Consider the following 16981-nt stretch of genomic DNA (forward strand, 5'->3'; position numbering starts at 1 on the left):
GTTATTATGCAAGAAAATTTATTACCAGCGATAGTTTATAAGTTTTAAAATTGCGCTGATAACATTGGATGATAATAATATTGGCTGCGAAAGATTACTCCGATCGTGTTCCAATAGTAGAAACTGACATGTGTTTATTACGTAGCACGTATACTTTCAAACCAAAACTATGCAGTTATTCAATATTCCCCGTTTCAGTTCGCGTAGATTGTGTAACATGTGCATTAAAATTTTTTTGCCTGCACCATTACGTTTAAAGTTTGCATTCCTATGATGTCAGAATGATGTCATTCCTCTGTAGATACTCGATATTTGTTGATTGGAGAACTACTCTGCCATATGTACGCACGCGACGAGATTATTAATAATTTGCAGTCATGTTTGCTTTTAAATGCACGACGAAAAAGAAAAGATACACAAATTCATAAATATGCATAATATCGCGCTCGTATATTTCTCAGTCTCTCCTCTCGTTATTCCCGTATGTTAAGCCGATAGAGAGACTATTTCCCAAATAGTTAGAACTGAAAAAAGTGCCAATTAAACGACACACGCGTATAACGTATACCCTCCAAAGATTACGTGAATTTTTATCGCGCTTCAATACGAACGCGCGATATAAAATCGATTTCGACATCACGCACTCGGATGACGAGAAGATGCTATCGCGAGCGAAACAATAATCACATAATTTAACACGTTCCTTGATAAAGCGTTGCTATCTAATCGTGTTCTCCTCTTTGCGATATCATTTCCTACACGGGGGGGGGGGGGGGGAATTTATTTTCCCTCTTTAAATTTTAGCTGTTGCGCGAAGCACGGCGTACGTGCGAGATTTATGCTGTCGGCACGACAATCAATAAAATTTGTACGTGGCTCACCGATCGGTAAGAAACAGAGAGTTCAACGACACGGATTTATCAACGAGAGCATTTGTAGAGCATAATCTCCGAGGTTCCATTACGTGCTGTATTAACGACAGCAACGCTTGTCAATAACCGAACTATCTATTGTGGATGCCAAGCCTCCTGCGAACGTTATCGCGACAGAAAACCCGATAAAATTGGCACGCCGCTACGCGAATCACCGGACTCGCCGCGAACGTTCATTGTTTATACCGTTCGGCTCAAGCAATTTCGCTTGAGTGCATCTCAAGATTGCAATTCATAAGCTCTCGCCGTCGAATCGGAGTCGTTGATCAACAGGGAACAGCAATTACGATAAAGAAGATTAAATTGATGAAACGACGGCGTTAAGATTGCCACGGGAGAGAATAGAGAAAAAAAGCGGGAGAATCGAGTTTCTACGATATCTCTCTCTCTCTCTTTCTCTACAATTGCTCTCGAATGGAATTTTTTCGGAATTCTACGTTTGTTATATAAAAGATTAAAGCGATGATTGTCAAGTGAAATTGAAAAATTATCGTTTTAATAGGTTCGCAGATTAGCTTGCGAAACGCGATACGAGAAATTGATGTTGAAAAGTAACGCAGCGTGAAAGCTATAATATATAAATTAATATAAATACGATATGAAGTATGATTAAAAAAAAAAAAAAGAAAAAAAAATTGCGACACACGTGTAACGGAACTGTATTGATGCAATTCAAGAGGAAATCAAAATGAGACGATTGATACAATTGTGTCCGTAAACGTAAACATCGTCGAGAATAAAACTCCAATTATTATGCAACGGTGTGTATAGTGTAACGTTAATTATGTTGCAAATATGTAGCCAAACGCTCAGAACTGTATATATACACACTAGAATATATATACAGGTAGTCACGAGACAGTAAATAGCATTTAGCGCACGTGCCTGTACGTGTTGCACTGTCTCAGTCTCTAAGTAATTAACAAACATCGGGGCACAATTAGAGCGTAATCGGATTTTAGATTCCGGTTCATATTCTGTTAATTAAACCAACAAGGACGAGATACAGTTGTATCCACTGGCCGGCGCCATGTTAACCCGAGGCGTACTAAAAATCGAGATACTCCTCGAGCATGTAGATTAGAATGGGTGGAGCCCTTTTCAATTTTTCTACGTGCATGCACGTACACACACGTACGTACACACGCACCTATATACTATGCACGCGTCGTGAGATTCTACGTCGTTAGACCCGACCGGAAAGTTAAATGCAGAAACAAACGTAACCTCTGCACGAGGATACCCAGCCAGTCGGCTGAGTAATCGTCAATTTTTAATCCGCCGATAAATTTATAAGATCCTCTGTCCGTATTCAGTAAAACCGAAGAGCAGTTCGTTAACAGCATTTTCTCAGAGTGTAAAGTGGACCTCTCGTTGCCGAAGAGTGGGCACGGAGCGCCGAGTGCGCGCGCGTGTATCGTCATCTTTTTTTCTTCTTCTCCTCCTCCTCTCTCCCTCGCGTCTGTTTCGCGCTCGAGTCCCGGTCGCTGACTACGTGTCCCCCTAGGGCAGACGGCGGTGCGCATGCGCAGCTCCGCGATTATGACGTCATGCACCATGACGCCACAACGCCCGATTGGCGGAGCGCGTCGTAGCCGTCGTTGTGTCGTCGTCGTCGCGTTGTGTCGAGTAGCGGCGGGCGGAGGGGCGACGCGAGGCAGTCGAGCGGCGAAGGGGGAGGAAGGCGAAGGTAGGGACCGGTGAGAGGGAAGAGAGCGACACCCATAGCTCCGCTTTACCGCCGCATTCTCGAGCGTTCGTCTCCGTTCGTCTCCTCGTACGGCAACCAGCAGGCGAGCGAGTGCCACACGTCGTCCGTGTCGCGCGCATACCATTATTTTCGTGTCTCGTGTTCAACCTAGAATACACAGGTCTCTCTCCCCTTGTAACACGTATCGGGGCGAGTCGCGTATCATTCGGTGCATTGGTGCTAATGGCGCTCGATCGTTGTTAGTCGCTCCCGATTGGCGTCTTTTACCTGCGGTGAGTAGTGAAGTCGGTGGTAAAAATAATATCTGGCGTCCGAGTAACGTGCGCCGTGTTCCTCTTTTTTTTTTTTTCGTTCTCTGCCTTTACGGCGCGTCCATTCACTTTGCGTTGATGTTAACACGTTCGCCGAGATCCGGCTGTAATAAACTATCTTTCGAGCGTTATTCCGTCGTTGCGTGCAGATTTGTGCAGTAGATCTCTCTACTACGACGTTTACGAAGTGAAAAGGAGAACGTGAAGGAGACAGTGGGATTATACCTCAAGTGTGCTCCTCGGCAGTGAAGTTCATCTTTCTTTTTTTTTCCTGTTGGTGTGTTATTTACATACACAGAGGTTAGCGACGGTAACTCGCGCCAAGTATGCTGTAAAAACCGATACGTTGTGCGTCTCAGCAGTGCGTGAGAGGGGTACGTAACGAAAAAACGAGAAACAGGATAATAGACGTGAAAAGAAAAGTGGATGTGAGTGATACGTTGGTACGTTGTGACGACAACGACGACGGCGGCGGTGACGGTGACGACGGTGACGACTCTGCGGATTACTCGCGGACGAAGAAGTCGAGCAACAAAATGATGGGAAAGAGAACGCAGTGCTACTTGTGCGATCTGCCCAGGATGCCCTGGGCGATGATCACCGAATTTTCGGAACCCGTGTGCCGCGGTTGCGTGAACTACGAGGGCGCCGACCGGATAGACGCTGTACTGGAATCGGCGAAACAAATGAAAAAGGCACACGGCTTCCACGAGGCCAGATCCTCGACGTCGAAGGCGTACAGAACGACCGGGCACACCGAGCATAACGGCGGTGCTAATTTGGACGTTCTGCCGATACAGAACACCGGACAGAATCACTCGAGGCATCACAACATCGCCGGCTACTCGCAGCTCCATCACCGGAACTCCATAAACGAGTTCAATTCTGCGACGTCGAGGCAGCAAATCTCGCGACAACACGACGAGACCCACGAGATGGCGAACGGCATGAGGAGCAATAACGTGAGAATTCCGAACGCCCACCTAGCCGCGGTGGCGCATCACGTAAACCTCAGCCATAACAGAGGCATCGCACAGCTCAAGCGAAGTATCTCGACTATCGACGAGGACGAGCACGCCGAGAAGAGGCTCTCGTTGGAGGAGCAGCATTCGGTCAGGCCGCCATTGACCAGGGGCGATTCTTTGCCAGCTGTGAGCCTCGCCGTCAGTTACGTCCAGGATAGAAGCAAGGAGAAGCATCCTGTTAGGGCGCCTAGTTTCGAGACCGCCACCACGTTCAAAACGAACGGTGAGTCGAATGGCCCTGATCTCTCGAATTTGTCCAGTTTTTTTTCATCGGTCTTCTCGTCTACCACAGTCCTTGATCTCCACCTAAAATTATTTACGACTACAATGTTTATTTTTGTAGAAGTTACGCATAGTCACTGTCGTTGGGTGTGTATATCGCATTGTTTTGAAAGACAGATTGAATGATATTCTTTTCCAATGATATATGTAGACATATCGTCGAACATTCTTCCATCATTGTTAAAATCTATTACACATCTTTCTTTCCTCTTTTTTTCCTTCATTTCGCGACAGATGGTCCCCCTTCGGTTGTTCTTCTTATCGGCCAGTAGTAAAAATAGGAAAATGTTTGGTCGTAGTATGCGCGTGGCCATCTGGCACGAGAAGAAGGGAGCAGGCAGCCGGGCGCGTGCACGAGTTAAAAGACAGCCTTTGGGCTTCGGGGGAATCATCCGCGCACGGTAAATGGACGTTGCGTGTTGTCCTTTCTCTCTCTCTTCTCCTCCCGTTCTGTATCGGCCGCGCGTTGCCTTGCGGCTGCGAATCAGCGCGCGTTTCTTCCCTAGTTTTTCTTTCGGCCGCAGTCCCTTCATTCTGGACGAACGGCAGTCGTCCAAACGCGTAAAGGAGACGTGTACGTTGAGCACGTGATAGGACGACCAAAAGATACACCGAGCCTGCCGTGCCGTATTGTGCCGTGACGTCCGATCGAATGACGTCACTCGGTATATTTAGATACAATGAATGAGTCCGTTGTTGCTCAATACAAATCTCGTCAGCCGTTGCGAACATTTTACAAATGTAATTTCGCTTCTGGATTGTAGTAACATGCCAGACGACCGATCTCCTTTTAAAAATACGTGGATCATGTACTTTGTAGGCAACCGACAATGTTGCATATATTATACAATAATATAATGCACAATATACAATTATAATACTATAACATACAATGTATTATGTTCTATAATAATTTATATCGCATAGTAAAAGTTTTCGAATTGTATTCAATGTTACACGTAGAAAGTACAGCTTTCTTTTCTTTTTTTTCGTGAATTATTATTTTTTGCCCTTGTTGATTGAATACTGCGCGCAATACTTTCAAAAACCGGTTGATCTTGTGCGCGTTTTCTTTCTTTTTTTTTTTCTCATTTTCTTTCGCGAAGGTAACTGTAGCGTGGCCCCCTTTTTTCTTGCGCTCCTTTCTGTCGTACGTGGCTCATTGACGAGAGTTTGGTTGACGATGCTCGAAAGCCTGGTGTTTGTGTGTTTGCTGCTGCTGCCCCCGTGTACGTGTACCAACGTACAGCCGGGATGACCTTGGTCATCGACCGTTATTTCGACACTGGCCACTTTCTAATTCGACCTTAACGCGCGTGTGTTTACGGTTATCGAGTGGCGGCGGCAATGGCGGCATGCTGCAGTCACTGCAAGACGGCCATCCATCCTGTCGCCTTGCACTCTTCGCTATAAATATTTCCTGGAAAATTTTCATTCGTACGGAACGAATGTTTAGTACATACATGTTCGCGATTCTGCGAAACTACTGTGATTTATCGTTTTGTTTAAACTAAAAAAAAATATATTAATGTTTCTCACGGTGCAATTTTTTGACAGAGAAAAGTCTCATCATTTTGTGAAAGCTCGCAATAATGTTCGATTCAAGTCTCAAATTATTGTTATTTGAAGAAGTATTGTGTGCCGAATTAATGAAGGAAATTGTGTAATAACGAAGAAAAATAAAACGCTAATTTTACCAAACTTTAATAACCTCTCGGCTATCTGTTTTGGAATAGGTACTTGTTGGTAGAGCAGTTAAATCCTGATTAACGATCGGTTGAAAAGTCGAACGAGTTTTTTTGAAAAAATTTGTTTTAGAAAAATGTAAAATGGAGACCTTTTACGTTAGAAATCGAGGAATGTACGTAGATTATTGCCTTTAAGGTTCAAGCGAAACGTAGAAGTCTGGCCATGGCTGTAAATATATCTGGACTGCCTGCCTGAGTAACTTCGCGGTTGTAAAACTATACAAAATTCGCTGCTACATACTGATTTATTTTTGTTTTTTTTTTTTTTAATTTTTTTTTTTTTTTTTTTTTTTTTTTTTGTCTTTAGTCGTAGCGTTTCCGTTGGAGAGATAAGATTTTCGTTTACGTATGCGCGTTTTGATAAAAATAGATTATCGCTAGCAAAGATTAGAGTCTGGAAATAAACATGGATTTTCAGTCAATTTTTGTAAAATGAAAAAAACAATCTTTCATCTTGTTTTGATTTTCACGATCTCAATGGAAACAATATTTGACAGTGATGATAGAGATTAAAAATTTATTAAATTTCGTTTGATTTACTCTTTCATTGTTAGCGTAAATTCTTCAAATTATTTTCATGTAGTTTTAAATTTATTTTTCCATATAAAATTAATTGTTGGTTTCTCAGATGTATTTTTGTAGTATTTTTTTTTTTTTTAATAATTTCAAATCGAATATCGTACAGTTTTTGAAACATGTACATAGAGGAGATTATTGTGTTTCAATTATTTTTATAAGCGTCGAGAGTATCACCCGTACCATCCTCGTATATCCTTATCGTATTAAAACAGTCGGGTTGGTATAATTCTACGCGCAATTATCTGACCGCTCGTGTGATATTTTCCCTCTCTAGCTACTTAAATTTATTGCTCATTTCACTTCGTGCACGTTACGTTCTCTCTCGTCACTTTGTGCCTCTTCAGAGTACATAAAGCATTGCTATTCTTTTTAACGAAGAATAAACGTATAAAATGCTTGATTTTCGATACAGTAATTTTTTTTTTTTTTTTTTTTCAAATAAATAACCTACATCAAATAATCTAATTTGTATGTATATGCTGCAGTTTTGAATTATAATCCAATATATATATTTATTTCACTTTTGACTGAATTAATTCTCGTTGCCGGAAAACATCAGTCCCTTTTTTTAAGAATAAAATTTATTCACTTATATCAAAAAATCTCTTTTTAATTTAAAAATTGTACATTGTATCATTAATTGAAGTAGGTTACAATATCGGAACCGTCAATAGGTTAATGTCGTTATTGTGAATCAGTTTTTCAAACGATACCAACGACGCCGAAAAATGGTTATCAACGTTTTCTCTTCTTCGTTCGATGAATCGATTTGAAACAACATGTATACGTAGTAGAGTGATACGCGTGCATGCGAGGGAAATGACAGGCTACGCCGGCAACGGTAGTAACTGAGTAACGAGAGCAGAGCAAGCTTCAGTCGTATTTCGCAATGATCGCCACGGTTCGCGAGTTCTCGACTATGCTCGATCGATCGCGTACAGATAGAACGTGTATGTATATATGTATGTATGTATGTATATGTATATACACACACATACACATACACATATCGGTTTCGTCCTACGTCACTGGACGAGTATCGCGTTCGTGTTCACGTCTCTCTTCGCCGCGCCACATATACAAGGTGTTGCAAAACACGTGACAACTTCAGTCCGATACGATACGGGACTATATCGCGTTTATGACACTATAGATAAAAAGGCGTTCTAGCTGTCTGTCTGGCATACCACACGATTTTACTTTGCGTACCAAAATTAATGAATGTTTTATTTTCACCGGTTATATATATATATATATATATATTCGAACCTCAGCGCAAAATATACTCGGCACTTGTTACTCAGAGATAACGATATTGTAAATATTTTGACTAGCTGCGAAGCTAAAACGTATTGTTCTCTCCCCTCCCCCTCCCCCTCGATTTCGTGACCGCGATCCGTCCAAGGTTAGAGCTTCTACAGGAGTTCATAGGAAATGGTAACCTAAGAATAAACATTTCGGGACGCCTGTGTAGAGAGACGTCAGCCGTAAATGCGCGCATTGACGAGGCGTCAACGAAGCGCTTGGGAGGGTCATACTTTCGAAACAAGGCCACTACAGTCGACCGGTTAGAGCAGCGATAATACAAAGTGCAGAGTGTGACTAAGCCGGGGCCGCCTACGTGCATGATGCGATGCCTGTTACAAAACCGCGCATGCGTTTTCTTTTCCTCGGGTCGCTCGCCCTCTCCTCCCTCCTCCCACCGCCCCTCGGTGGTCGTCGTTCTCCTTCGTTTACTCTCCGCGTTATATAGCAGGAGTTTGCTACTGCTGCTGCTGCTGCTGCTGTTGCTGGCTGTGTGTTACGTTTCCTTCGTGTACGATTCGAGAAATAGATGGAGCGAGATAGAGTGGAGCGGAGAGACGCGCCAACGGTCCTCGGCTTCTCTATCACAGTCGTCACGGAAAAGTACCGGTCACACGTCTTCCCGATGGCAGACCACGTTCTAGTCGAGATCTCGGTGACTCGTATTCTTGGGGTCGATTCATGGAGGGGGAGATACGTGCGCGGATGCTGCGTTCCACTGAAATATACACAAGGCTTGCTACTCTTCGATGTGTACTACTCGACGGGGAGATATCGCGTGTCAGGGTCCTTCATAGAAGACGTGACGAAACCGAACGCTTCTTTCTTTAATATCGATCGGTCGAGCCTTATCTGCTCATGCCAGCGGAGAATGCGTTTCTTGCGTATATGAAAACGCGTAAACATCGCGCTAGGAAAAACAATAGGACGCACGAGTAAATTTCGTTGCGTAGCGTGATCGTTGATAACCGTGATACGTACGTAGAACAGCAGAGTAAAATTATGAGATCGCCACGGTGTGTGGAAATCGTCCCCGTTCGTCGAAGCTTGTGGCTTCCAAGTACGAATAATCAGCGTGTTTAGATAAAGAAGTTCCACTACACTTTTTCGTCCTCTATCCTTTTGTGGAATTATTTGCACAGAGAACATTGATACAAGTATGTCATTTACATAAAATGTAAATATATTTTTATAATTTTTTTTTTTTTAATATGGCAACAGGACGTTTTTATATTATAATTCTATATATATATGTATGTATGTATGTATGTTATGTAAAATTGATACAATTGATGCTATTATACTACGAAAGGTCCTATAGATAGATAGGCGCGTCATTAAATAAAATAAATTCAGTGGAATATGCTTCTCTTTTGTTCGTTGTTCGTTGACCTTTTGTTTCGTTCTTTTTTTAATGTATAATCGATTAAGCAGGAGGAGAATGCACTTTTAAACGAGGAAGCGAATTGTATTTTTATGAAATGTTAAATATTAACTATCAGCGCGCATATATGTTACTTTAATAAACGACTTTAAGAAAATTAGCAATATAAAAATAATGTAGTATCGCACGATTTTTCGTGACTTACAGTATTTTTTATCGATTAATATCGTTCTGAAGGTATTTCAATCCAAGAGGTCACTACATATCTAAAATTATTATTGCTTACAAGTCCAACAATATTTTAGAACATTTCCAATTGTAATAATAATAACAATAATGCGAGGAAAAATAATTGATTGAAACATATTTCATAAAAATTTGTCTTTCACTTGATTTCTATTTTGGAGTATTAGAGGTTATGTTCCAATATTTAAAATAATTTATCTCTCAGTCGTAATCGAATTATAATTTTGCGACAACAATAAAAATATACAAAGAACAACGATTGTAATACGTTTTGTGAATATTCCAATTACTCAATGCTTATTTTCAATAGAAAATTAAATTTCATTAAAAATTCGAAGATTGGCGACTACATTTTAATCATCGAATGATAATTTTGCAGTAATTGTATTTACATAACTGAAAACAATTGCAACATATATTTAACATATAATTAACGAAGAATCTTATTTTCTGTATTTATTGTCGAACCGATATGTCAGAAATTTGATGGCCTGTGCGTACTATCAATAAATATCGTATACTCGTATTTACGTATATAGTAAATGAACGTACAAATAGCGCACGTGTCGCCTGTTAATAATTTTATCATTGAAAGTGACCCAGGATGATGTAGAAACTGTTCGTAAACAATATCAGAATGCGTAACTTCACGACGTGGTGTGTCCTACAAGTATATACTATATCGAGGCATGAGAGCATCAGTGGCGACAATCGCACGCTTGTGAAAGCAAATAAGTCACGAAAAGCTGTATACTTCGTCCACAGCTGGGCACGTCTTGTATGTGTCGTTCGATCGGCGGACTCTCTCGTGGAATATCAATTTCCACGGCAACGTCCGAGCTAACCTAATCGAGCCTTAACGGACAGCAGCTGTTTTCGTTTTGATTTCTAGGCTTGTTGGAAAATCGGTCGAATATCCGCGTGCCACTATTGTCAGCCTATTTATAAGAATCGAAGAACGAGGCTTTTGCGCCTCGTCTCCTGCCCTCGATGCGACCAACGAACGACAAAAGTGTACACTCGTTTCAATTAGCATAATCGCATCGACGTTGTTGTTCGTTCTATGAAGAAGGAACAGAAAGAGAGAGAGAGAGAGAAAGAGGGGGAAAGGATATCTATTTCTGTCTTTCAATGATCCATTTGAGTCTTTGTTCTTGTACGAGACGATGCTTTATAGGTTATGTCTCACTTTTTTTTTTTTTTTCGTATTTTCACGATTGACGATCGCGCTTGGTCACGTTAATTTCAATTAAACGTAGAAATAGAATTTGTTCTGCTGCAATGGAAGGATAATGGAATGTTAAACGATTGATTTCGAATTTCAGGGGCGTATGTCGGTCCGTCTATCCCGCTGGCACCAGCAAATGTGGCGGCAAACGGCGGAGGGTCTCCTCTTCGCCCGCGAACGAGCCCTCCGCCACCGCCGCCACCGGCTCAGGAAGCCTCCAATGATAATCCACAGACGAACCATCACCAGGTAATCAAGCTCCAAATGTTAACGAACCACGTGTGCGAATGCAGAGATAACGATACTCGTCTAAGGATTCTTTGTTTATACGTTTAACTCTCAATTGATATCGTTGGCTGGTAACGTGATTACAATACTTTAGATTAGGTTACTTGAAATTTCTTACACTATCGCATCAAATAGTAGCAGATGAATCGAAAAGAAGTAGCTATATACCAGGGTGGCCACTGAAAAAACTGAAGGATTTGAGAAAGTCATAACTTGTTAATTTTCTTTTTTATTTTCTCTTTTTGTAGGTTATAGAGCATCCCTTGGAAATTAATTAATTAATCCATTAATTTCCAAATAAAATATCCTAATATTTATAAATATTAGAAATTAATTAATCAATCCATTAATTTTCAAATAAAATATAATGCATTTCCAAATAAAATATAATGCATTTCCAAATAAAATAATGAAAAATTTAAGAAACGTGTTTGTAAAAGTTATTTTTATTTTATATCATTCAGTGTTTCAGTGACCACCCTGTATATATATATTTGGTTAGCTAAAATATTGTTGATTAGCCATTCAATATCATTTGTATGTTGTTCGATACGTATATCGATAGAAATATCTTTTAGGGTTCGACAAATGGCCCGTCACCAATGGCTGCGCTCATGTCAGTCGCTGATAATTTAGCGTCGCCAGAATCAGTACCACAACCACCGAATAACCCGAGCCCGACCAGCAGAAGCCCACCGACCACGGCGACTAACGCTCAGCAACGCAGTGCCTCCAGAGGATCGCAGCATAGCCCGAACAGTACAGGTAATTTCTTTTTTTTTCCTCTGTTTCTTCATTTGTATTTTTGGGCTTTCAAATTTTACACTTTATAATATTGAAGACAATATTATACATTTATACAATTATAATACAAATTAAAATTACATGCTTCAAAATTAAATAGCTTTGAATCGAATTCAAATGACCGAATTATACAAATTGAAAATTAATTGCCACTAAGTATAATATTACTATAGGAATTATGTTGAATTAAATTGTGTGTGTATTAAACGTTTGCAGCATCCTCGGGTAGGAGGTCCAGTGGTTCAAGGCACGTGTCGTCGACAACAGTGACAACGTCATCGGAAGGAGCAGTCGCACAAGTCGCTGGAGCCGAGCAAGTGTCAGCGCCGATATTAAAGTGCACCCTGTGTCAAGAACGTCTCGAGGACACACATTTCGTTCAGTGTCCCAGCGTACCACATCACAAATTCTGTTTCCCTTGTAGCCGAGAGAGCATAAAGAGACAGGGTGCTGGCTCAGAGGTGAAATATCATTCCACGAGATCTAAAACGAACCAATCGTCGTTTAACCTAACAATCTAATCCTCCGTTAATTCCAATTGTTTCAGGTTTATTGCCCAAGTGGAGAGAAATGTCCACTGGCAAACAGCCAGGTGCCATGGGCGTTTATGCAAGGCGAGATAGCCACTATCTTGGGTGACGACACCACAGGCTCTGGGCTTAAAGTAAAGAAAGAGAGAGAAACTTAAAGATCCTCATGCTGTTTTAAAACGGGTCTCAAATTTTGCACCCTCTTCGACGAGGGTTGATCATTGGTGGAACCGTGAAGGTTCAACCAAAAAAATAATACTTTTTTGGTAATAGTGACAAATGTTTGGCAACGATATTGCCAACATTATTCGATTCGAGCCAAAGACGTTGTCGGTGTAAATTGGAATTAAATAACGAAGTTGTTGAAGTTGTTGTCGGGGAAAGTGGACGATTTTTTTTCAGCGATGCGTGCTCGCTGGGGGTTTCTGTTCACCGAGGCAACACCGATTGTTTCGATCGATCATTCGTTCGTTTCTTCAACGAACAATTGTTTTTGACTGGTCTTGAGAAGAAGTCTTTGGCAATTTTTGACATGCTGGCTGGCGTTCGGCACACGTGTATATATGGGATAATCATAGAACGGTTAATGCGCGAGGAGAATAAAAATAAAATGGTTCTTGTCGAATATATATGAATAAACGTTAAGGGAAACCGCGAGAGAGATTTTTGTGTCCGGTTTGGGTTTGTACTTAGGCTCGATTGCCTTTCTTTATTGTTTCTTGTGTCGCGAACATTTTCGCGTTTCTTGAAGTACAACAAAACACACATACAGAAGATATATGTTTTACACACTATATACATACATACCTATCTACACGATCATCATCACCATTATCATCGTCATCGTTATCATCATCATCATGATGCCTCCTCTACATACAACATACATACGATTTAAACATAAACATAAATAAAACACATATACGTAATATAAAACACGGATTCCATTGAAATCAGGCGGTTGTATGGTACTTTATTTTTACACACGCTGTGTCGCGTGATCGCGGATTAACTGAAGTCGGGAGAGAGAGTATCGTGCTTCGGTATTCTAAAAAACACCTGTCGAGGGCAAATCCCCGATCGGTCGTCTTTTTCTAATCTTTTATTTGTATACTCTTTCTACTACTTGCTACCTACACACTCGTTGTATGATAGGAAACGAAGAAAGAAAAAAAAAAAAAAAAAAAAAAAAAAACATACGGCGGACATGTTCAGACCCAGCGTACGGGTTTTTCTGTACATTGTGTATATGTGTACATACCATTATTATTAATAAAACTTATGGACTAAAGGAGTAACCATTTTTAAATGTACAAAAAGAGAAAGGAAACTTACATTCGTTTTGCACGTTATTACTATTAAATTATTTTTCTTTCTTATTTCTTCTTTTTTCTTATTTTTATTTTTTTATTTTTTTTCTTCTTGAAACGTTACAAGGGATGGAAAAAAAAAACAACCGTACGTCTATGTAAAAAAACAAACAGTAAGATGTTCGATCGCATTTTGTTCATTTCTCTCGTCATTTTCTCTTTTTTCTTTCTCGTTTTTTTTTTTTGCGACCAAAAGAAAAATCGCGAAATCTCTTTTTTAAGACACGTCTGATGGTATCCGAAATAAAAAAAGAAAAANAAAACGTAAAAAGGAGTAAAAAAAAAAAAAGAAAGCGAAAAGGAGTAAATAAAGTAAGAGGAGAGACGAAGAACACAGAAAGAAAGCGGAGGATGGGGGGGGGGGGGGGGAATGGAAAGAAACGAAACGAAACGAGAAACCGAGGAAAAAGGAAAATGTAATGCGAGCATATATATGTGTATATATATGCATATATATATACATATACATATACATACGTTGTTCTCTCTCGCTAACGTACGGGGATCCTCTCGCGAGTTCTTCTGTCCGCCCCTGACAAACGAGAGGATCCCGCGTACGCTAGTTTACACACGCGGCTCCATTTTGTATATATTTGTACAAAACGGATTTGGCACAATAATAAAGTTGGGGAGGAGGGGAGGGCGAAGTCGCGCGGAGATCTGAAACAATCAATGCGTTCGCGTAGAGCTCAAGTTTCTATCCAGAGACGCTTCGTACTCTGTTATTGGATCTCTGATTTTCCGGCGGAACTTGAGGAACTCGGTAGTTGTTCTGTTGGTCAACGGCGCTCTTTTTTTTTTCGAATCGCACGTTGCTTCGACACGCGAATACGGTGAATACGCGCGATCGAGGCAGCCCAGTGTTTAGAGGCTATCTGCGTTAGCATAAGCAAATTTATTATGTAGGCGTGCAAAAGGAAAAACATTTCGATGAAAGAGAGTGAGAGAATGCTGAGCGACTAAATACGGTGGAAAAGAGCGAACACATTGATTAAACCTTTTGCTATGATACACCATCGGGACCCGACAGTGCTCTTTGAGCGATACAGATCTGAGTAATTTTTATCAATTATCTCTTTCTCTCTCTCTCTCTCTCTCTCTGTAACAAATTGGATTGTTTACTATTCTCTAAGTTTTGAAAGAATTGTAGCCGTACTGTAGCGTGTCAAGTACCGGTTTAGTGTTTGCAGTTCATGAATTAAAACTTCATGAAATTCTTGCCCTTCGCGATACATTTTGTCAACGGGGAGAGATATGTGGATGTGAGCGGTTTAAGTGCAGTTGATAGAAACGACATAGTCAATCTCTGTGGTATTGCGTCATTTGCAAATTACATGTTGTACACACTCGCATTTTGTAAATTTGATTTTGCCTGCTTATTACTTTACTATTGTGCTTTGTATTGTTATTTATGATAATTGTCAATTTCAAGGTTTTGTACTGATGGAGAACAGAAGCTGTAGTCAATTATAATCTTTTGCTTGCACAAGCAGACAAAATTGTGATAAACTTGTGTCTGACATGCATTGATCAGAAAGGTCATTAAAAAAAAATATTTATATGGTACATGATAGCCTGAAAGGCAGGTTCTAGAAATACGTACACTTATTTACTATTTTTCATAGCATATTAGAAATGTTGTATTAAATTCACAATTTTAAATAATACATTCATAGTCTGAAGTTGAAGATCTTTTTATAAGATGTGTATGGCTTTGGATGTGGCTACATTGATCAGTGTCTCTGCTTAATCTCTTGCCTTATATCAAGTGCTTATTTGACAAAAACTACCATTTGCAATAAAATTCAATGTTAACACCGTTGTAAAGTGTAAAATTCAGCGTCAGACTTGATCTTTCATTTTTCTTCAATAGGGATTATCAAATTATAAATTACGTACCATGTTTCAATATTTCACATTTGAACAAAGTATTAATAACAGCGAATAAAATAGAAAATTGTAAGGCAAGGGATTAATATCTTAATTTATAAACTCGCTATATCCCTTCCATCAACTATGTAATTATATAATTAACGCATTAATTGCTATGTATATGATAGCCTTTTCTTCTAATTTTTTAAGTGAACGATACGCTATAAATTAATTAATTTAATTGACTATTTCACACATGAAGAATGTTTGTTTCTCGCAAAAAAGTAATGAACTACCAGGTGTAGCGAGCAACGTGTTGATGATTATAATGTAATAGAAAGACTTGTACATACACTCTCAACGAATTGTTACACGATATTTGTCTATCGTAGCAAAAGGTTTAAAGCAAAGATAAAGGGGGGGAAAAACATTGAAAACAGAGCGAGGGATGCAAGCGAACAAAGGAGGAAAAAAAAAAAAAACAAGAAAAGAAAGCTGAAATTGAAAAGAGCACAATTGATCGTAGCAATACTTACAAAGGCTGTACGTGATATTTTTTAGTGAGTCAGGTAGTTCCTACCTTCGATATCAAAGTTAAATCGAAGCACTCGTTCAAGATAAAAAAAAAAGGGTTTATTATACAGACTTACCCCGTTTTTGCAAAAATGAAAAAAAAAAATAAATAAATAAATAACGTTCATAGAAAACGAAAGAACAGGAGAAGGGGGAAGAAGACCAAAAAAAAAAAGAAGGACAAAGAAGTACCACGAAGAAAGAGAAGAATACACACAGTTGTCAGGTTCTTCACGCAGATACGACCTCCTGTTGTTGTTGTTGTTGTTGTTGTTGTATTCCGTTTGTTTCTCCTCGTATTCCGCGATTTTGCGAACCGGTGTTACTCTCTTTCCGTCTGAGCGATGCAACGTTTCCATTCTTCTCTTCTTTTTTTTTTTTTTTTTTTCTACGTATACAGTCTATCGTTATTCACAAAATAATAGTGAATTCTTTCATTGTTTGAACGAGTATCGGTATGTAAACGAAACAAATGATTCTTTTCGTATTTCGTAGAATTAATTATATTAGATGATTAATTATTCCGATATTAATCTCGATAATGTTCGTGCGATTTCGTCAAATTCACACCGCTGTGATTCTCAGTTCGCTACACACCGAAATGATCGATTTGTCACGGGGAGAGCCTTCACACCCTCTCGACGCATTGATACGTCATCATCGACACAACGTGGTTGTACCCCACTATTGGTCGTCCGAGCTCGTTTTACTCTTTCTGCTGTATCCATTCTTTTTTTTTTTTTTTTTGCGATCGTTTTCTTTAGACTCGCTCGCTTGCTCAATTTCCGATCAC

The 16981-nt window shown here is 39.9% G+C and overlaps 1 protein-coding gene across 1 annotated transcript; it reads left to right on the forward strand.

The window, feature by feature from the left end:
- Positions 1–2640: 2640 nt before the first annotated feature.
- Positions 2641–15276, forward strand: LOC122536486 (interferon regulatory factor 2-binding protein-like B). Its single transcript, XM_043668888.1, has 5 exons — positions 2641–4202; positions 10849–11000; positions 11618–11804; positions 12060–12304; positions 12391–15276. The coding sequence occupies exons 1-5, from the start codon at positions 3491–3493 to the stop codon at positions 12529–12531; spliced, it is 1437 nt and encodes a 478-aa protein (XP_043524823.1). The 5' UTR covers positions 2641–3490; the 3' UTR covers positions 12532–15276.
- Positions 15277–16981: the final 1705 nt, after the last annotated feature.

This window comes from Frieseomelitta varia, unplaced genomic scaffold (genome assembly GCF_011392965.1).
Source record: "Frieseomelitta varia isolate USP_RPSP 00005682 unplaced genomic scaffold, Fvar_1.2 scaffold_841, whole genome shotgun sequence".
Taxonomy (NCBI): domain Eukaryota; kingdom Metazoa; phylum Arthropoda; class Insecta; order Hymenoptera; family Apidae; genus Frieseomelitta; species Frieseomelitta varia.

Excerpts from the sequence above, each read along its gene's own strand:
- LOC122536486 (XM_043668888.1), top strand. The coding sequence starts at position 3,491 with ATGATGGGAAAGAGAACGCAGTGCTACTTGTGCGATCTGCCCAGGATG. Across the intron at positions 4,203-10,848 it reads CACCACGTTCAAAACGAACG|GGGCGTATGTCGGTCCGTCT; the intron begins GTGAGTCGAATG and ends TTCGAATTTCAG. Across the intron at positions 11,805-12,059 it reads GCATAGCCCGAACAGTACAG|CATCCTCGGGTAGGAGGTCC; the intron begins GTAATTTCTTTT and ends AAACGTTTGCAG.